General features: G+C 37.7%; 1 protein-coding gene across 1 annotated transcript; it reads left to right on the top strand.

The window, feature by feature from the left end:
* The first annotated feature begins 230 nt into the window (after positions 1-230).
* Positions 231-22,229, top strand: BRMS1L (BRMS1 like transcriptional repressor). The gene is made up of 10 exons (XM_040559028.1): positions 231-443; positions 6,750-6,840; positions 9,173-9,300; positions 11,510-11,589; positions 14,106-14,202; positions 14,586-14,669; positions 16,607-16,671; positions 18,038-18,077; positions 18,925-19,051; positions 20,668-22,229. The coding sequence occupies exons 1-10, from the start codon at positions 308-310 to the stop codon at positions 20,789-20,791; spliced, it is 972 nt and encodes a 323-aa protein (XP_040414962.1). The 5' UTR covers positions 231-307; the 3' UTR covers positions 20,792-22,229.
* The last annotated feature ends 740 nt before the right edge of the window (positions 22,230-22,969 follow it).

Here is a 22,969-nt window from a genome sequence, read left to right as displayed (position 1 = left end):
ACACCGCCCCGCCCCGTGACGAGGCTGCAACGGCCCCGGGGCAGGGGCCGGGAGGGGAGGCAGCGGCGCGGAGGCCCCGTCCCGGAGTCCCGCCCCCGCCGCGCCGCTCCGGGAGAACCACAACTCCCAGCACGCCCCGCGCGCGGGCTCACCGAACGTGCTGGCCCGGCCGCTGGCAGGCCTCAGCCAATGAGAGGGCGCGGCGGGCGCCGGGCGGGGTAGGCTGCGGCGGCGGGGCGGGGCCGGCGGCGGCGGCGGCGGCGGGAAGGGGCCGTGCCGGGGGCCGGGGCCCGGCGTTGGCGGCGCGATGCCGGTCCACTCCCGGGAGAAGAAGGAGAACAACCACGATGAGATGGAGGTGGACTACGGGGAGAACGAGGGGAGCAGCTCGGAGGAGGAGGAGACCGAGAGCTCCTCCGTGTCCGAGGAGGGCGACAGCTCAGGTACCGGCACCGCCTCCCCCCCCCCCCCCCCCCCCCCCCCCGCGCCCCTCGCCCTGGGGCTGGGCAGCGGCCTCCCGCCTCCCCCCGGCCCCCACAGCGCCGCCGGTGCCCGCCCCGCCGGGACCCCGCCCCGCGGCCTTTCCGCCCCGCCCCGGGCCGGCGAGGGGGGGCCGGCTCCGGGCAGCAGCGGGGCTCGCCGTGCTCCCCTGGGGGCTCACACGGGGGGAAATTGCCACCTACCGGGAGCCTGGCGGCTTTCCGAGGGTGCTGCTGCCCCGGCACCGCTCCCAGGCACTGGCCCGTGAGGGGTAGGGTGCTGTGAGCTGGGCAGGTTAGGCAGCTGGGAAGTGGCACTGCTGCTGTAACTGAGCCACCTGAGCGCGTTGGAGCCCTCAGTGTACTATTAACCCTCGGGCTAATTCATCCCTATTTGGTGTTAGAAGATCTTGGGTGTTACGTCCCGGTATATCTTTATGTTCACGCTCCCTTCGTTTCAGGGAAAGCCCTGTCCTGGTTGTGCCATGCTTACCTGTGGCACTTGCTCCTGTCTGGGCTGTGCATAGACTGCTGAGCTGCTGGAGGCCGCAGAGGCACGGTAGGGACAGGGTCGGCCACACTGGCTCCACAGAAGTAGAGCGAAGGCTCTGCTGGTGCTGGGAAAGTGTGGCTGCTGTGCTGGGAGACAGCAGTCGTGCCCTTGATCTGAGTTAATACTCACTGGACCAGAGGTGATCCCCCAGTAGAGGCCTTGGCTAATCCCCAAGTCCAGGTAATCTGCCCAGAGTTTATATAGAGCTTCCCGTGTCTTTTTTTCCCCCTCCCTTCTCCCTTGTTCCCCTGTACCTCTGAGATATCAAATATCACTGCCTGAACCCCATTTTACAGCTCTACCCTGCTGATCCATGGCTGCCTGCTTGGATAGAATTGCTGGCTGCCACTACACTGCCAGCAAAATGATCATAAACACAGTGATTTTATTTGTGCCTACATTAACAACTAAATTGGCAAAGCAGGAATAGAGATACGTAGTCCAGAGTAGACGGTACTGAGGCCCATACATCTCCAAAGTAGTTAGGGATTTGTTTCACATAATGTATCCCCAACTGAACACATTTGGTTGGAAGCTGCTTGAAGACCAAGTCATTGTTTCAAACCCTTGTGTTCTCTGTAGACATTTGAGTACATTTGACAAGAACCTGGAATGAAGCTTTGGGTTTAACTTGATAAAAAAACTAATTTGGTTTGTGTTCTCTGAAGCGGCTGCAAACTGACCCCGTGGGTGGTAAGCTCACACAGTCATAGGACTCACTTCAAAGCTCTCCTGTACTGACACATGAACGTGCACGCAACTTTTATAAATAGTTGGGCTCCAGTTATGGGTGGAGAGTGTATTGATCCAGCTACAGATCTGCTGCTGAGGAAGACTGATTGGTCTTTCCTTAATCACATTAAGTGATTGAATTGAAAAAGAGGGCCAGAAAAATGTACTTGAATTGTCACGGGTCGGTTTGATGAAAACTAAGCTGGGCAGCATCCCTATGTGCTGGCGATTATGCTCAAAGAAAGGCAAACTTGAGTGCGGATACAAGGACAAGCAGCTGGAGGTAATCAAGTTTTAAGTTGGAAAAGCATGTCTAGTTTGTCCCTGTTTGCACAGCAGCGTGCTCTGCTCCTTTTAGATGCGACTTAGGAAGGTGTGTTTCAATTCTTTCGTTATTGCTATTGTACATGGACTAGAAAGTGAATTCTGTATTTTGGAAAATACAGACATGACTATTCCCACCTAAACATGACTATTTTTCAAAAAGTTCTAACATAGCTGAATGAAGTTTGTTAAATCTTTCAGGGGAAAACATAAAATAGTGTAGAGGAGGAATACATAAGTTTATTGGGCATTATGGGGGTGAGACACAGGGTTGTGAAGGAGTCTTTGTTGAGGTCCAGGAGCACCACTGCAACAATTACCCCTGCTTAGTTAGCACACTGGAAGTCTAGGGTCTTCCAGTTTGTGTTACAACAGATTATGTAGTTTATGTAGATTACAAAAGATGCTGTCCGGGGGTGCCTTTTCTTCATCTATTATTCTAGCCGATCAGTATGTCAAAAAAAAAAAAAAAATCTCATTTTCTATGTGAGAAAGGAGCTTGGTATGACAGATGTAAACTTACCTATCTCTCCTCCAGCTCCCTGGCTCTGGTGAAAGGAAAAATGGCTCTGTTAGTTCCAGCCACTGACTTTTTTTGCTCTCTTCAAAAAGTTTGCTCTCTTTCAAAACCTGCTTGTACTCCTATATGAAGTTTTAACCAGCTGTCACTTTAAAACCAAACTTTGGTGTTTACACGTCCACAAAGACACTTTGGTCGATTTCTTTAATTTTTATTTTATTTTTGTTTAATTTAATTTTATTTTTGTCGAGGGCAAATAATTCTGTCATCTTTTCCTGGTCTTGGTTTCTTTTGGGATTGGGAGGAAGAAGGAGGAGCTATGTTTTAAGTGAATGTAGTGTGGGAGTGTTTCTTTACAACAATAATACCAGAAACCCTCCAGATAATTTCTGTAGCATTCCGCAGAGAAATGCTTTTAAGGGAGCACTTAAAAAGTGATGATTACAGGAAATTGCATGCTTGTCTTGGGGTCTTGACAAATATGAATGTACTCCATGGAATCATATTGCTTCTACAGATACAAGATGATTAGCACTGCAAGAAATAAGTCTTAATTAAAATTAGTAGGGGAAAAAAGAAAGATTTAGAAGGAAGAGTTTTTTTTCATTAAATTTGTCCTACGCTTTACTTGCATTTGGTGTTTTTTTTCTCCCCCCCCCCCCCCCAGTATTTGACTGAGAATACAGAAGGTGTGGCTAGAAACAGCATAACATGCTCTTGAGAGCTGGCACTGTTTCTATCCTTTTTCTTTTGATGATACATATTTAGTTTTTTTAAATTATTGACCAGGGTATAGAATAGCGTATCAGGGATGAATAAAAAAGCCACAAGTTATGCTTGCCATCCCAGATGAGAATTTGAACATTTTTGTAGAGCACTTTATATAGGCCATAGCTTATTAAAAAGGACTATTTTAGGTGCTGTTACATTTTAAGTACTTTTTTTTGTGTGTCTTAAAACTGGGCTGTGCTAGTTAGGGAGTTGGACTACTCAAATGCAGTAGGAAACAAATGACTGCGATTTCAGTGGTGTTAAAAATGCCCCAAATGCTTTCTGCAATACAGAACTTTATGGGAAATCTGAGGTGTTGAGACAGTTTTGGCCTGTTAGCAAGTATTTTAATATAAAATGAGAAGGATTCTGTCTCTAGCAATACAAATTTTCAACAGAAAAGCCATGAGGTTTAATCTCAAAAATTACTTTTTTAATACTAAATATTTCCCGATCTGTACGTTGTTTAATGCTGTGGGGAAGAAGTTCCATAATTGGGAAACTGAAGGTATTTCAAGACTCTGAAAATGTGAAAAAGGTTAATTGGCAGAATAAAGGTGAAACAGCAGAAGAGTGACTTAGCGTGTCAGTTGCCATTCAGTATTATAGGTAGAATAGTCTTCTAGGCAGGAAGTCAAACATCTTTGAGCGTGGACCTAGCTGAGGGGAGACTGGAGAGAGCTGTGTTTTATTTCAGCATCTACAGGAGTATCAGCTGTGCCGTCACATCCCAATGCATGCTTGTTTTCTTGCAGCAGAAGATAAAAATGTAAGATGCAGTCACTTTCAGTCTGCATCGATCCTCAGAAAGGGCCACAGTTCTAATATTATTTTTTTATTTGCAGTCCTTAAGCGTGCATGAGCAATGAAATCCATGTTAATTTAAGGAAAACTTCTGAATGAATTATTTACAAAACACACTTAGAAACAAAACCATACCTGGAAATGTCTGAAACGTGTATGTGAGCTTGAGAAACAAGTGGGAAAGCCATCTGGATCCCAGGGCTTGTTCCTGCCTGGATTCATGGGGAGGTTCCTTCAATTTTTAATGGAAATTTATTTTTATAGCACACAAATGCTTCAGACAAACCTTCAAGTTATGTGACTGGCACATTCCTTAAATCTGGCCAAGATGAAAGTTGCTCAGTCAATTTTGGCTCAAGCGTTGCATTGGACAGCTGACTAAAACTTTGTTCTTTAATCTGACTTTCGATCTTATTCTGAGTTTTGGGATCTGCCTTATTTATGAGAATGATACTTTAAAATGAAAGTGTCTTTTAGCAGCCTCATATTCTCTTCTCACACCCTTCTCAACATGCCAAGCAATTTTTGAAGTTCTGACTGCAGATCTTCTCTCTCTTCAGGCTATCCCATGTTTTTATAACTTTGTAAAGGCTGCCTTCTATTGTTCATACTCACTGTAGTGTGAGAACTGCAATAAGGCTTTGATTTGGACTCATGTACTGCTCCATTGCCTGTTGGTTTTCATATCCAGGCAGAGAGGGCTAGTGTGGCGTTCAGTCTGAAAAGCTTGTGATGGTTCCAGTATAAAGGTACGTGGACTTAACTTCGTACTTCAAGAGGTTTAAGTGGAAGATCTGAGCTACTGGCTCCTCTGAGTCAGGGAGGTGATGTGCATGCCCGAAGGTACTCCTTTTATCCCATCACCTTTGCGATTTGCCATGCTCTTTTGCAAAACAATCAGGAGGAACGCTGCCTTTTTTTTTTTTTAAAGCTGGTGTAGGAGACAGCATAAAGCAATTGAAGGTGTCTGCTGTAAAGATGTGGGTGAGGAAGAAGCAAAGGCTTTTGAAGTTGTTTGCGTTCTAGAAGAACGGATGCAGAGCATCCTGCTTTGCCTCTCCATCAGCAACTGGGAGTTTGCTTAACTCCTCAGCTGGGCATGGCCCCCTCAGGACAGCTCTCACACTGTGGCCTGCTTGCACCAGTCCAGCCCCAGCTCCTGATGGCGTGGCTCTCCATTCTTCCTGTGATTGTTCATCATCAGTCACTTGTACAGGAGCTATTTCCTTGAGATGCTGCTGCTGTAAAGCTGCTTCAGCATATCTCTATCTTCCGAATGTGGCTTAGCAGAGCCTTTTTTTTCACTCTTCTTTTTAAAACGCTCAGATGGGCAGGGCTGGTGGAGGAAGGGCAGGAAGGAGTGAAGAATTTTGTAGCTTCGAGCCTAGATACTTAATTTTTTATTATGGAGAACTGTGATTAATGAAGCACCAGTTTCATTAATGCCTTGGAAACGCGTCTCTTTGACAGAAATAGGGTTTTGAACTTGCCTTTTTCTACCTTATATTTGCTGAAGTACAGCAGAAGGTTGCATGTCACTAAAATTCAGCAGTTTTCCATTGTGTGCTTTACTACTTGTTACATACATCTTTTGAGATACCATACCTTTTATCCTCTTGAGTTGTGCTTTGGTAAATCTAAAAGAGCAGAGGGTGAGATCCTGTGTGAAGGGAAATGAAGCAAGAAATGCTGTTTTGAGGAAAGCCTTCCCAACTTTTAGTTTGTTTAATTCATCACAAAAGCAAGGAAAAAGGTAGATAATGCTTTCTTCAACAAAAGGAAACTAAGCTAAAACTTTTAGTTCAACTTTTCAAAGCACTTCAGAAGCTCTGGAAAGAATTTAATGTTAGTAACTCTTGTTCCATAAAAGCATATGAAATCAAATTTCTTCAAAATTCTAGATTTTGCAGGTTTTGCTGTTAAGACCTGTTTCATTACAAATACAGTATTTTTAAATGGTCTTTATGATGAGCTGCAGATATTTCTACATGAGTAATTGAGACTCAAACAAGTGTCCCAATTGTAAAGGATGAAAGCTGTTTTCAAAACCAAGTGTTACATTTTTCTTTTTAACTGATATTATTAAAACTAAGCTTTGAATTATGTATGACAAATGTAACATTTGGACTGTGTTTGCTTTCTGCAGATTGCTTTTGCTCATACTAACACAAGGATGCACTTGAATTTTCAGCTATGGCAAATAAATCTTCATGGGTAATGCTGCCTTTCATCTGACGTGCTATAAAATGTTTAATAGTTCTGTTTCTTACTTTCTTCAGGCGTACTTTGCATTATCAGTTACAAAATTTAACCTCTTGAAGACTTACAATGATTTAATCTTGCTTTGAGGAAGAAAAATTGCACTTTATGGGGTTTCTTCTAGAATTAGACCTAAGTTTCTTAACCTCGCAGTTCATGTGACAAATGATTTCTTATAACCTGCTGTAAGATAAGAGAGGTTGATCTGTTTTTGGCTAAAATTCAGATGTGTTGAAAATTTGCTAGAAAAAAAATCCAGTTTATTTGTTTATGTTGTTCAAAATATGTTACCTTTTCTTATTCTTAGAAATGGATGATGAGGACTGTGAAAGAAGAAGAATGGAGTGTTTAGATGAAATGTCCAATCTTGAAAAGCAATTTACAGACCTCAAAGATCAGTAAGTATTTTAATATTTTAAGTGCCTCGTTTGAGGTTTTGTTCCATGAGAATACTGTGTGCAGCTGGTGTTTCTTGTTTTTCAAATAAGCAGATACTACTTTTGGAGAAGAATAAGGATTGGAAGTTCTGAAATGATTTGCAGACAGTTGCTCCAAATTATTTTATTTTCTGCAGGCTCTTATATGAGAGAATATATTTGTTTTCATATATTTTATATATATATATATATAGAGAGAGAGAGAGAGAGAGAGAGAGAGAGAGAGAGAATTTACTGTGTGTATATATACAAATATTTATTTTATTTCTGCTTTGCTGTAAGAATGATTCTGAAGTGTTGCTGCATAGGGCTGACATGGGTCTATTGCATCTAGATGCTTAGCAAAACCAAGGAATTGATGCTTAGCAAAACCAAGGAATTGTGATCTTTGGAGGTATGTATCAAGATCCTTGTCCTCCTTTTATATATATGTGACTTGCATAAACAGATCCAAGCACTGTCTTTGCTACACTAGAAATGAGTTTTTTTTTACAAGGTATAATAGCAGTTTTTATAGCCAGTACTAATGAAAATTTCCTGTAGTTACTGCAAACCAGAAACCAATACTGGAAATGAAACCTTTGTTAGCTCTTTGTCAGTAGTTTGCCATAATATCTGCATCACTCAGAGTAAAGACCTAGTAAGTAGAAGAGAAGAACTGAATAGTCACAGTTATTCAGAAGAGAATCTCGTTTGAGTTAGACCCAGTCTTCTGTATGTATATAAAATTTATTTTCAGATGTGCCCAGGTAAGCTAGATGTATCTGTTCCAGTTTAAATTGATGGGAATTCGGCAATTAACTTAACCAGGTACCTGCAAAAGAAATATTCAGGAAACCTTGTCTATTCTTGGGCGTACATATTCTAATTGAAAATGAATCAGTTGTCATTGCATTCCAGATGAGTGTTCATATTGTGTGATAGCTCTTTCTACTGGAGATCTGAGATACGTAATAGCAAACTTTATAAAAAAGAAAGGGGGAAAGAAGGAAGAGATGCTTGAACAACAGGGTGTTCCTCAACCAGCAGCAGAGATGAAGAAGCGATTGTTTTATAGGGAAACTAAATTTGGATCCTATAAGTGGGGTTTACACTTGTTGACAGCAGTTACCCATTTTAGGCAAATCACTGTTTGAAATTACTGGGTAAGCAGTTTTAGTTCATCAACTGCTATGTGATACCAAGTGCTTGCAGCACCCAGGCCTGATTTAGCTGGAAGTTGGTGCTGTGTAAATGTGATGTTAGTGACGCAGCCAGTCATGTGCGCTATGTACCTCTGCTTATGTTGTTGTTAGATTATTCTGATGTAGCTAGATGTTAATGACTGCGTGCATAGCATGCTCATCAAGGACTGAGAACACCAAATTGGTCTTTAATCAGCTGCAGGCTATGTCATTTGGCTGCAGGTCAGATTGAGTCTATTATCAGTTTGCAGATAAGTGGGAGTGATCACTATTTAACTATAGCTGTGTTAGGTACATATGCTTGAACTATTTGAGTTGTCATCAAGATAAAATGAAAATCAGGCTGGTGTTGCTTCAAGTGAACAGGCAGTAGTTCTCAAGCAGGTCTTGATTTTTTGGTATGTGTGAACTTTCTTCTGTTTAATTCATTACTTAAGCAATATACTCTAAACAAGTAAAAAGGTAGCATTGCTGTCCTGAAGAGGAGACTGCGTTAAAAGGTAATGTTTGATGTGTTCTCAGCACATACATGGAAGTTTGTATATGCTTGCCTCAGTGTTAACACTTTTGATTGTGGAGTGCAAAGTGAAAACATGAGAACAGGATGAGCTGTTTATGTTGATGATTTTATCTTTCAACATTATATTTAATTAACTAGCTATGAAGAGTGGAGTTTTATTGTGATTGAAAGGCTTGTAATTGATACTACATCAGGTAAAATAAAAATATCGTAATATTTCCTTTTGGTGGGAATGGAAGATGGCAGTTACACACTATCCCATGACGTTTTGATGGTATTTGATATGTGGATTTTCACAGGGGATGGAATGAGGGTTGCTTCAATAAGAGCCTACCTATCTTTTGCCTTGGTTTGTGGTAGGATGAGAGCAGATGTGTGAACAACAAAGTGGATGGGATTTTCTGTCCACAAAATGGCTCTCCTTCCCTCCCTTCCATGACACAAGCATGGAAAATTCAAATGGTAACAAATCTTAAATTTGCTTCAGTGGGTGTGCCATAATGTTAACAAAGAGAGGCAGATTAGGTCTTTTAAAAATATTTCTTCTAATTTGTTTGCTTTAATTTTTTTAATGTTCATTTTCTTTAAGACTTTACAAAGAGAGATTAAGTCAAGTGGATGCAAAACTACAAGAGGTCATAGCTGGAAAAGCACCTGAATATTTAGAACCATTGGCAGCATTGCAAGAAAATATGCAAATCCGAACCAAGGTGGCAGGTAGGCATAAAAAGTAAATATTTCTGCTTCAACAGTATAATGTTGCTATGAATTTTAAGGGAAATCTTTTTTTTTTTAACTTTAGAATTGTTAAAGCAGTGTGTTTTAAAGCTAGAAACACCATGGCATGGTTTTAAACTTAAAGTAATTTTCAAGTCAAAATGAATAGGTTGCTTACTTCTTTCCACAAATTGCCTGATAACATTACATTAAAAATATGGCTCATTTAGGTTTCATTTAATGTCTGGCTGTCTTTGTGTAGTGAGCATAAAATTATTGAATTAGAAACAGTAATCATTTTTATTAGTCAGAAGATTTGGGATCAACTCTGCTCACGTGGGTCATTGTTGAAATGAAGAACTATATAGATGCCATCCAGTTCATTCTTGTCATCTTAGAACATCATGTTTTTTCTGCTCCTCTAGTTATGTCTCTTCAGTCCTTTGCTCCCCTCCTCTTGTTCCAGTCTGGGGAAGGAAGAAAATCCTTGTCCTTAACAGCTTTTATGTAAACTGCATTTTAGTGAATGTTTAGGTGGGCTTTTATGCTCATAGAAGAAGCAGGCAAGAAGTCTTATCTTCTTCTAGGATACAACCGTATAGTCACATGGAATAGTGCTATTAAGGGACATATACAACTTTGTCTTCCTTATGGTAAAGTCTTTTCATTCTGTAGCTTCCTAAAAGAGTAATTCAGCTGTCCAGGGGTTACCTGAAACAGGCAGTCAGAGACAAAAGGCAGACAGCTGTGAGAAGTTATGCCAATGTCTTTTCTAAAAAATTCAGCAGAAGCAGTACGTCAGCCAACTGGAAAATGACAAGCCTGCTTATGTTTTTTATAATACTAGTAGTACACAGTATGTTTTCATTGGTACTTTTGACTGCAGACTGTGAAATGAAATTGGAATCTTTTGGTCTATTGCATTTCTCTCCCTCCTGGTCATCTCTGTAATGCTTTCCCTCAGATGGTGACCTGGAATTTCTGGGTTTTAAGATCTTCACCACAACTTTACTTGACTAATCCTAAGCAGCCCTCTTGTGTTTAATGGTAGATTCCCAGATGAACTTCCCTGAAAGTTTGACATGAAAACAACCTTAACCCAAGCTGTTGGTTTTCAGTTTTAAGTGTGACTTTCTGTCAGTGCTTTCATGTAGGAGGGTGTGGATAGGGAGAATATTAAAGATTTTCCTGATTTGAGTCTTCAGCAGCACTGAAGATGCATGTTCCAATGTAAAAAGAGCCCAGGGAGAAGACTACACGTTTCCTTGAAGTTGAGACTAGAAATCAGATTTATTTTTTTTCCTTTTGTCCTCAACTTAATGAGATTCACAGAGTTGTTCCATAGGACACTGGAAACTGCAGAACGGGTCTATTTGTCCTTGCTGTTTCACAGCCTTGACAGAAGTGGGTAGTAGCAGGACTTGAGCTCCAGCAGGTCCAAAGGACCCACTTGTTCCTTAAAGAGGGGAGGAAGGGGGAAAAAAAAAAACAAAAACTATGGATGTAATAGAAAAGAAACTTTTTTTCCTCTGCTCTCTAAGGCAGTGAGCACTTCACACAAAACATGAGTCGACTATTTCAGCAAGTCAATAAAACATCTCTGTTTCTTCTAGAAACATTTATACCCACACTGCTGATTTCAGGCAGATAAACAATGATGATAAATTGGTAGGTGTAAGAAATAGTCCTAATACTCAGAAGCAGTGCTCCTTGTATTGCAAGAAGGCTGGTTCTAAGAATGGAACAGTCTTGTTAATTGATGTGATTTATTAGTGTTGTGCTGTGCAAAGCAAGCCTCATTCCAAATATTATTTCTAGCTGTTTAACACCCCTCCCCTTGTTATTTAAAATACTAATTACAGGATAGAAGAGGCCATCAAGTACTTCCTGTATTTGAAAAGTAAGGATATCCAGGATAATTTGATCAGAAATATGAAATAGACCTGTTTTGTAAGGTTAGCATGATCTGTTGACTGATAGGGGAAAAAGTGAAAATAGCATTTATTTTTCATCAGATCTTTAGATTTAAGAGATTACTTGTACTTATTTTTACTTTGTAAAGGAGCTAGCCACTGTAATTGCCTAAAGTAATATATCTATATTTTCCCTTTTGTACCTATTTTGGGATGTGCAGGAAGTCCTAAAAGAGAACTTTGAAATCAGATGTCACCTAAAGAAATTAATATTGTTGTAATTTGCTTGGTTACAGGTATCTATAGAGAGCTTTGTCTGGAATCTGTGAAGAACAAATATGAATGTGAAATTCAAGCCTCTCGACAGCACTGTGAGGTTGTGCTAGCTATTCTATATTGCTAGCTAATTTCATTTGTCTTTACTGTGTCATGTTCAGTGCATACTTTTATTATTGCAGTTATTTTAATGCATTTGTTTTGTGATATTTAAGCCCACGTTAAAGTTTGTTCAAAGCATATTAAAATTGTCTTTATATTAGGTTAGATTTGAATATAAATTAAGTTCTCTTATTTTTCATTAGCAAGTTCTTATTAGATTTTTTAGCCTTTTTTATGAAATGATTACTAAGAACAGTAGCTAAATTATCTACCATAATTTTAAGAAAAGGTACACTACACTTTTGTAATAATAATAGTCTTAAGTCTTTTTAAAGTATCTTGGTCTGCTGGTGGAAAGAGTTGTCATTTCAAAAGCAATTACGGGAAAAATACGTTTCTCTCCTTGAGCATAAACACTTGTATTTAAGTATCTAAATACTGCATACTGTTGTACAAATACTCAAGTACATGCATGTCTGATCCTCTAGCCTAGCTGCTTAGATCCTGAGGTTTGCATCATAGTCCTCCTCAGCCCCCCATTACAGTGTTTTCTTCTTTGCTTGTTTTCTCGTTTACTTCAAGGTATAATGTAGGACTACTCATTACTGACTTTCTTCATTCCTGTGAATTCTCCTGAGGCTGGACAGAATGCTGTAAGACTGGCAGGGTTTTCCATCCACAAATGAATGATTTGCTTTGGCTATATATTATTCCTCTTTCAGGTGGTTCTTCTTGCTTGTTTTGCTGCTATGCTTCTCCTGTGAAACCTTCAGAATTCAAACATGCACCATCCAATAAGGGTCTCTCAGGGGGAAAGCTCTTCAAAGTCAGTAGAACTGCTTGTAAAATCAATGTTACACTAGAGCACAGCCATTCAGCTTCTGTTGCCTGTAACAGCTTTTCACACCTTATTTGTCACCAAGTGCTTGCAGCAAAACAGGTGTCTAAACACAAACACAATTTAATTTTAAAACGGTCTCAGAACAAATAACACTCATCTGACCTTTCAGGTATATATAAGAAAGTTTTGTCTTTTCAATTCCAGTGGGGAATATTTTTATTTTTAGTAACAAGGGGTTGAAAAATATATGAAAGGAGGTCTCTGGAGTGTAAGTACTTTGTGACTTGAAGGGAATGTTAAGCATGACAACCATCTATTGCAATAGGAGTCCTTGTTTTCTTTATAACTCTTTTGCTTCACACCTGCATACTAGCTTGAACACTGGTTAAGGTAAGTTTCTGTTGGTATGCTGTACTGTGGGCAGGAGCAGATGAGGTGCAGACATTTACTCTAGTGGCTCTAGGGACTGCAACTTCTGGTTCCAATGTGGTACCTAATAGCTAGATACTTGTGCTGCTTAAGCTGCCTTTTTTTTTTTCCCTGTAAGTCCAAGTCTCTGTTTTCCAGAGTTGTTAGAGATGCTGCTCAGCAAAAATGAACTTTAAAATGTAATAGTTGGCTGCATTTTCTACTTGTGTTTCAGGAAGTGTGCAAATTTATGCAGTAAATTTATTGTCTTGAAGCTTGGAACTTGCCTTAAATTGAAGTTACTGTTTTAGTGTGCTTAGTGTGTTCAGAAGCTGCCTTTAAAAGGGTAACTCATCTATATAGGTACTGTGTAACTTTGGCATCAGTCCTATATGGTGAATTATAATTGAGAGCAGTTGTACTACAAAGTTGATTTTCTCATTGTCAAAGGCTTAGAGATGGAAGAGAGGGTAGACTACAAAATTCTGTAGAAAGTTCACACCAAAGTGTTTCCATTTATCTTAGGTGTGTTTTTAGCACTTCTTATATACAAAGGTTAAAGGTTTGTGTTAATCTATTTGGATCAGAAATTATATTTTGAAAGAATGAACTAGCATACTTTTCTAAAGCAGTTTTAAAGTGTTTCTCTTAGCTTTGAGGTACACAGTTTTGCTTTCACAACTTTCTAGACCATTAGTTTGTGTGCATAATAAATTATTTTTGTTGTGAGTAGGTATTTTTCAGTTCTCTGAAAATAGGCAATTGTAAATACTGTAGTGGTGGATGATACATCTCTATCTATCTATTGACTACAGTCTTGTTAATATTGGAGGTGGGTTAATAAAGGACTTTCCATGAAAACATTAGCTTTTTTGATCCTTAAAGAAAGTTGGAGAAGAGCTTAAGACTTTACAGTTACTCATCGTGAATAAATTTTTGCTACCCAAAAGGAAAATACTGAATTTGTGTCAAAATACAAGTAGCTATTCTGGAGATCTAGCTGTGTGCTTTATATACCTAGTTATTCTTGGTTCTGATATTTGATAACTGTATTTATGCTTATGCCAATGAATGTGCTGTCTCTGAGAAACCAGGATCGTGTGCTAAGGAAATGGATATGGGGATATGTTGTATGCTGTACTGCTTCTGAATTTTTTTTATCTCAAATCAGTTCTTTCCTTCCACTGAGCCTTTAAATAGATCTTATGTGTGTTTAGGTGATAGAACTTAGTCATGTATAAATGCCTAATTTCTTTTTATTTTAGAGTGAAAAGCTTCTGTTGTATGATACTGTACAAAGTGAATTAGAAGAGAAGATTAGAAGACTTGAAGAAGACAGGCATAGCATTGATATTACCTCAGGTGAATGGAAATTAAAAGTGTTTGGTTTGTTTTAATGTTGTAGCTACTGATTAGTTGGTTGACAGTACTCATAATATTTCTGGTGAGTTTCAGGTTATCCAGTAGAATGCTGTTCAGAACTACAGTGTAGGCTTTGGGAGGTGGGTTTAAACTTAAATTTAAGGTTTAATCAAACTTTAGTCCAGTAATTGTCAGCATCTTTTGTGTGTTTTGAGAATATTAATCTATGACTGCATAATCATGCAACATCTTCATTCTGTTCAGAAACTGCATCTCACCAGAAAATTTCGTATTTCTCATTTCTGGACAGTGTTTTTTTACTGTAAGAAAAGCTAGATGTGCACGTTTCTGATTCGTAACATATTCTTATTATGTCTTTTCAGAATTATGGAATGATGAGCTACAGTCCCGGAAGAAAAGAAAGGATCCATTTAGTCCAGATAAAAAGAAACCTGTTGTTGTATCAGATATCCTTTTACTGAAATTGCTGTTCTTCCTGGTAGCTTTCACATAGGGACTTTTACTACATGTCATTGATAAGTTGAAGAGAGAATGCATTCTCAAAATTGATTTTGGAATGGCAGATATTATTCTAATTCAGATTAGAGAAACATAGTTGAAATTGAAATTAAGAATCTCTAACTACTAGTTTCATATTTGACTTTTCTAACTTCAGAAAATAGAAGTAATTTGTCTCATGTTTCAGGTATTTCGTGAGTATTTGCCATCATTTTTTCAATATGGTTGGTTAGAAAGAAAGGACTTCAGAGGTCTGAATTAGGTACCTTGTATATTAAGGAATATCCTGTACATAATGAAGAACGTATCTTGAAGCGTGCTCAGTCCAGCTGCTCTTCTGAAAAACAAGGAACTTGGGAGAAGAGGCTTAGAGCAGAAAGGCGTAGATAGTTATTACAAGTTAGGAAGAGACTTTTTTTCTTGTGCGGAGACATAGAAAGGTGGTTACCCTGAGATTAAAAGCTCTTCTGGGCATGAATGAATAAGTAATAACTTCTTGTAACTGGAGCCGCCTTCTGATTTTACTAAAAGGATTAATTTGGTGAAAAGAAAATTGAGGTAAAGTGCTGACCTTCATTCAGTGCAGTGGGGATTCAGCCTGATGATCAGCTAGCTACAAAATGAAAGAAGAAACAGTTAGGTGTTATGTTTACAGGGTATAACTTGACTGGTGTAACTTCTGATTTATAGCTTTGCTTGTCATACTGGGATATATCTACCTCAATTTATTACTCCTTAACAATTCTATAGACTTTAGAACCTTCTTTGATTAACTGTCTCAGTTCTTGGAATTTTTAACTTTTAAAGTTTTTTGCGTGCTTGGGATTCAAGTGAGTGTAGTATTTAAGTATTTAAGTATTTTGTGTTGATGACTTCTTTTTAGCTGTAGATGAGCATACAGTGCAGCTGAAACTTCTTAGGGTATAAGACCTAGGAGACAGTATCATCCTTCTTAAGAGAAAGAAGGAATTATGTTTGCAAACCGAGTGTTCTATCTCCCTTCTGGCCCTACCCCACATTACAGGATAGAGATGTAATGGCTTAGAAGATGCCTGAATCATGGAGACTGCCTGTAAAAGAAATTTCTATTAAATACTGACATTATGTGGCATAAATGCAATTTTTATTGCTAAGGTGCTGCAAAAGAATCCTGTTACTTTCACATGTTTTTCTGACTAACTGGGAGGATAATATATGAAGGAATAAGGCTTTGACAGAATGGTCACTTTCTATTTTTAAATGTTTTTAAATTTTGTTTCTGTATTTATATTATTTGTATTATCTCTTTTCTTTTTCTGTACCTGTCCTAATTGAGACACCCTGCATCAGGATGGTTGATTTATCAGAACACATCCCAGATGAGTGACATGTACTAATAACAACTGACATTAGAATGTGTCATACATGCAATTTAGTGGAGATGTTTTTTAACTAGTGCTTAAAAGCTGAGTGCTGTTAATCAATACAGATTACAAATGCCTTGTTTAGTTTTAACTGCTTTTGGAAATTTCAGTGCCAGGTTGTGAAGGTGCATTCCTTTAGTTCTCAGTCATCGTCTTTAGGAGGTCAAGATAAACAGCATCTGATTCTGTGGATTATGAAATACCTTGCCATTTTAAGATACATTCCAAACAGAAAACATTAACATAGTTTTAGACCTAAAAGCCCAGCAATTTCAGTCATGGTTTTTAGGGTCCCCTACAACTCAAGCTATTCTATGATTCTGGGTTGCACAATTCAAAGATGCATTTATTATTACTGAGCTTTCACTTCACGTAGGTATTTTTTATGTGAGAGCTTGTCAGAACAGGTGTTAATATCTTTCTACAATCTTTCAGGTGTTTTTATTATCACTGTTTAAAGGAGTATTCCTTAACTTTTCCACGCCCTTATATAGTTTATATGTTACAAGACCTTGATATTCTTGAAGACTGGACGACAATAAGGAAGGTAAGATGAAAAGTTGAATGCCAGTAGCTTCCTTTGGGTTTTGTGTGGGTTCTTGACTGTTCCTTTTGCCTCTTAAAAATATGTGAATGTGTTTTGAATACAATCAAGACTTAAAGCAGATTTTCATTTCTTCATTGGTCAGCTAATGCTTCTGTTCAAGCTATGTTATTGCTACTTTCTCTGACTCTACCCAAATCATGCAGAGGAATCTGATCAGGGAGTGGAAGAGCTTAACTCTAAAATGTGTAGACCACAATTTCTGTGATAGAGATGAGATTTCTCAGAATTTCTACCCAACTATGTCAGACTATGATAGGATAGTTTGGTAGGATTTTCTTTTAAATAACAAAATTTGAACATATGTCATATAGTATGTTTTCTGATAGTAAATTGTTTATTTTATGAAGACTTCTTCAGCTTTTCATTTCAACACTTTTTTGGTATAAAGTATAACTATTTTTTTTTTCCCGGATTATAAGAGGATCAGGGTTTACAGGAAGATAAATTTATTTGACCAGTTAATATATTTGGAAGAAAATAAATCCAACTTTTGGGTACAGAGTGTCATATAGGATCTTTACCATATTGTTAATACAACTTGCTGTAACCAAATGCTATCTTTGCCTTGCATCTGCAGTTGGAAAATATCCCACAGTAAGCTAGCAAAAATCAGTGCTTCCTAGCTTATGGAGTAGGAAACTACTTTATGAGAATTCAAAAGCTTGTTGGGAGACGGCATTGAGTCTATTTCCATACGGCTTTATACTTGTAAATATTTCCTAAACAAGAAGTAAAATGTGGTTCCTATGTGAAAACCTGTCTGAGTGTTTTCTCTACCTATCACATCAGAGGCATAGACACAAAATAGCTTTCCCTCAGTTTCTTTGTTGTAGTGTAACATGATTTAAAGCTAGAATCTGATGGGGATTTTGTCTTTTATTGAAATCATTTAAAAAAAAACAACTTAGTTTTATGTTTTTTAAACCTACTTTGCTACTGTGTGAGCTTGTGAGTATAGCTTATGAATCTGAAGAGTAACTGCTTCAGATGGCACTTTCTTTTTCAGAATCAGAATTAATGTAATTTTGCATTTTTGATAGAATTACATAACAGCAGTTTTGAGGATTTAATTTAGAAAATTTGAGTTATATAAAATCAAAATTAATTAAAAAAGTGGTTCTCCCCTCCGTCCCAAATCCTGTTTCAGTTACTGGGTCACTGTTCAACACACTTTTCAGATTTGTTCTGATTGTGTTTTTGCATGCAAAAGCAAGCATCTTGAGCTACACTGCACAACACAATTAAAGCTGACAGCTAAGAAAAAAGACTGTTTGCTGATGAACTTTTTTTGTGTGTGTGTTTCAAGGCAATGGCTACACTGGGGCCACACAGAGTAAAGCCGGAACGTAAGTAAACATTGTCTGGTTTCACAAGACAGAACTTGCTGTGTGCAGTGATGCAAACTGCATCTAGGCAGGTCATGTTTATCTTAGCCATGGTATACTGGTGGAGGATGGGGTGAGGTAACTGGCGGATGTGGCTTTTTGCCTTTCTCTGCTCTCAGGTGCTGATAATTGTAGCTTGACTATTAATGATTTTATTGATGGTAAATTGTAGAAAATTATCCAAAAAATTTAGACTTCTAAAAGTGGATTATACCAATAAATATTGGTAAGCTATGCCAATGTTTACAAAACATGAAGCAGAAAACTGAGAAACCTTAGGGGAGCTTTCTAAAAGCAGCTCACGTTCACTGCAAGCTACAACTCTGGAAAAAATAGAGGTCTGATAAAGGAGTGGTAAATGATAATTTGGCCTGAGAAGCACATTAAGGCTAGGTAAAATCAAGTACATGGAGGTGGTTAGTAATGAGGAAAAGGGAGAGAAAACAAGCAGGTGGTATATTTCTTCAGTGATGCATTACTTACATGCATTTTGTGATAATGCATTGATGAAGAGGTTTCAGAGTCTTCCATTTGCAATCTTGCCTACATTGCATTACTCCATTTGTGAAAATTCATACACTGAGAGAAGAAAACTTCTATCTGAAAATGGAAATGTAACTTTTATCTGACTGGAAATAAAAAGTTATCTTCTAATTTTCATCCATTTGGAGTTAATTATTTAGAAAATGGCTACTTTTGACAACGGAAAAACTGTGTGTTGTATGTAAATAACTTACTGAAAGTGTGTTTATAAATTTTGCTGGCTTCTGCCAGTTGATATTAAATCCCTTTTTATTGGTCATTTCAGCACCTGTCAAATTAGAGAAACATCTACATAGTGCTAGATCTGAAGAAGGAAGGCTCTATTACGATGGAGAGTGGTATGGACGTGGACAGACGATATGCATTGATAAGAAAGATGAATGTCCTACAAGGTAAAGACTATTAATTTTATACAGCTCTGTACAGTCCTGTTAAAGCAAAAGATAACATGATGGCATTGAAGAATAAGGCTTGTTTGCAGGTAGTGCCAGCTTACTAACATTTATTAGTTCACATTGGAAGGCAGGCATTATCAAAGAAGTTTGAGCCCTTGGCTTCTGAGAGAGGAGTAAAGGTTGAATTTCACTGAAGGTAATGTGATGTTTTGTCAGGGTGGTATCTCACTAGAGCATTTCAGCTCTTGCTCATTTCTGAATACCCTGGGATTGCGGTGTGCGGTGCTTTTTTTTTTTTTTTTTTTTTTAGCAGGGATTTTGTTCCTTTGAGGATTTGGTCTGTTGGCCGGCTGAAAAATACTTAATTATGGAAAAATATTTTCTACTATTAAAGATAAGCTTTGTTTTTCTGTTGTTTGATTGATTGCTCAGAAATAAACCAAATAGAACTTTTTTTTAAACAGTGTTCCTTCTCATAATTAAGTTTCTCCCTGGTCTAAATATAACAGTGCAAATTTGGTTGACTGTTAAAGATATCTAAATGTATTTTTTCTATATGGGTCGTATTTGTCAATTCTGTAGTGTAAGTATATTTTTAAAAAATAGTTAAAAATATATGTTAAATTCTACTGAATGGGATAAATCAGTCTAAGAGCAGAGTGTTGATTAAATAAGTATTGTTACCCAGGTAAGACAGATATTGTTCCTTAAGGAAAAAAAGTTTCCCAATTCATGCTTAGACTTTATATAGCAGTAGTTTACTGTAAAACTGTTTCTTTCATTCCCTGGTGAGGGAGAGCAGATTTTTTTTTTTTCCAGAGCTGAAACAAAGGTGTTTTAGTAAATCATATGTTATTTCTGAAATTTAAAGAATTCTGAAGTTGTTCTGCGCAGCATAACAGTTGTACTAGGTCAAAAAAAATCTTCCTAGTGCCCTGTGTCTGACAGTGGCCAAAAGCTGATGTTAGCATACAGTGGAATTTCCCCAGCATTTCAAGATTTCAGCAACTGTTAATGCTGAAGAGTTTCCCACAGGGAGTTTTGTTACACTCAGTATGTGATGGATCTTTCTTCCACTAACTGTTTTGCTCTCTGTTTTTGAGCCATTTTTGTCATCAATTCTATTTGGAAAAAAATATTGTTTTTTTAAGTATTTGTATTAAGGTTTACCACAAAAAGCATAAAAGCAAAGTTCATGTAAGAATGATTCAGTTAAATTCAATAAATTGGCCTTTTTTTTTCTTTTCCTCCTGTCTGTCTTGAGTTTCAGACTGTTTAACCTTTTTCTGGATATGTTTTCCAGCAGATCTGTTTTTTACTATGGGTAGTCTATTGTTTACTATAGGTGACTATTCATTTAAACAGTTAAAATATTTGTAGATACTGTGAGGGTTTTCTTATAGCAGGAGAAGAAAACAGTTGGCTGGAAAATCAACTACCTTTATTGAAGACGTGCAGTTACTAAAGAATTCTGCTTTCGTTTACACCTACTGCGTACTTTCATTTACAGTACAGAAATACAGCTGCAGTTTTGAGGTTATTTAATTACTTCTAAGATGTCTAAATTTTTCCTGTTTTTCTCTCCCTGACCCTTCTTCCCTCGTTTTCTGTAGTGCCATAATTACAACAATTAACCATGATGAAGTTTGGTTCAAAAGACCGGATGGAAGCAAGTCCAAGCTATATATTTCTCAGCTACAGAAAGGAAAATATTCAATAAAGCATAACCACAACTGACTATTGCTAACCAGAAATGAAACAAGTGGTATTGCCATGCTTGATGTGCCATGGGATGAAAGTTGTATTTAATAGTGTTTTGTATTCCTTATAAATTTACAGCAGTATCTGATGTGTATTTGTAGTGCTGTATGTAAACTTCATATGGATGGCCTTCAGAAACCTGAGGACGTTAAATCATGTTGACAGTTTTACCTCTAAACTGGGTCCAGTGCCTAAGGTATGAAGTTCGCTCTTCAAATGTAATGGCTCAGAACTTCTCATTAATAGTCATATTTGTAAAATGAAATTTAAAAAAAAAAAAATCCATTGTTGACCAGTTCGTGTGATAAAAATGATAACCACAGTTACCAGCAACTCACTTTGTTTTCAGTGAACATTGTCATGCTTCTCTTGTGGATGTAAATTTAGCCTGTTCAGCTGTTGCTTTTGAATAGATTGTAACATGCATAAGCATTCTTTTATCCAAAGTGGATCGATTTATTAAAATCTGCCCTCAACAGCTCTGCTAGTTGTAACTGCGTTATATTTTGTAAGGTTTACTATCTTGCTTATAATGAGACAAAGCCAATATTTTGAGTTACAATTTTTCAGGAGCATTTTTCTGGCTTAGGACCCTAGTCTATAGTAAACAAATTATTGGTGATTTTTTCTTCTCCCCCAGATTACCAGCAAAATTTATGCATAAAGTAGACAGTGTTGCTCCAACCTGTTACATGCAGCCTACGAAGGATGGCTGCTGTGACAATTATGTAAATATTATTGCATGCTCTGCTTATTTGGTCCATGTTGTATGGAATACTATGAATTCTTTTTTTTCAAAAGGAAAACATCTCCCCAGAAATCATTTAAGTGGGCAAATTTACACTGACTTTTTCATCAAACAGTTTTCCAAATTTCTGTAACCTATTTTGTCTTATTGTACACCAGAATTATTTAATGCAGTTTTAAAAGCTGAATTTCCCTTGAATCTTATTGTTTAAGCCATGGAGAAAGGTCCTAAATCCTTAATGTTACTGTGATGTGCTTGGAACATCTAGAATGTTAGATGGGATCGTTGAAGAATTTTTAATATGTTGGTTATATGCACTTTAATCTCCACTTATGATGACTCTTCTTGGAGAAAGAAAGCATCCGTTTGGTTTAAAGGATCACAGCAAATAAGTATTTTTATTGTAACATAAAAATGGTTTATTCCTATATTAGTTGTCTCTTTTAGTGCAGGGTAGTAACTACTTTCCAAATGCCAAATCGGTTTCTGCTGAGTGATGCTTTTCTACAAGTGTATGACATTAATAATCAAATGTATATAAAGTATCAATTGACGTTGGCTTTTAACAATATGAACTGTATGTATACAGTTGTTTGATAATCTTTTTGTAATAAAATATTCGTATTTTTTAACTTAGTATATAAATAAATCATTGGTGGTAGTGAATATCTTGTATTGTGTTTTGCTTTTTGGTTTTCTAGTCTTGTTGGAGTTGCTCATGTAACAAATCCTAAATCAAAAGTTGTTTTCAGAAAGTGTAAATCGTTTTAAAGACCTTTGACTTGCGTTTTCTCTCAAAATTTGAGAGTATATATAGATGTGTATCTTTTGTTTTACTTTTTTCTGTAATATTTTATGCAAGCAATAATCTGCACTGCTTATAAAATCAAATTTAAACACTGTTAAAAATGTTTTGGTTCCCAAAGAGCTTAAATCCACTTGCATTTAGGGTGTACTGGGGCTGTGGTTCACCTCTTTCCTATTTTCTCCCCTGTATTATGCACCACACTAGTTGCAATCGATTATTTCTAAAGCTGTTTCTAATCTGATCTCTTGCGGTGCAGAGCTTTGCTTTGTACAGACTTTGCAGCTTGGATTGACACATGGTGAGTGTGGTTTCTTTATTTAGAATAAACGTTATTTGTATTAGCATGGCAGGTAATAAGCATAGCGGTATGTCTTAGTGATCAAACAGCTGGAATCTTGCTATTCCATTACTACAATTCCAAGCAACTGAGCTATGGCTTTCCTTCTTACATGTGGTCACTTCTGTGCATGTGATAGGAAAGGAACGAGAAGGGTTTTTATAATTGTTTTTGTTCTTTATAGTATGACTTATAATTGTTCTATTCTTATGCAAACCATATTTGATACGTGCTATATATCTTTGTTATATTTTGACAGGT

Source organism: Cygnus olor, chromosome 5 (genome assembly GCF_009769625.2).
Source record: "Cygnus olor isolate bCygOlo1 chromosome 5, bCygOlo1.pri.v2, whole genome shotgun sequence".
Lineage (NCBI taxonomy): Eukaryota > Metazoa > Chordata > Aves > Anseriformes > Anatidae > Cygnus > Cygnus olor.
The sequence above is the reverse complement of the archived record's forward strand: the minus strand, read 5'-3'. Positions and strand labels throughout refer to the sequence as shown.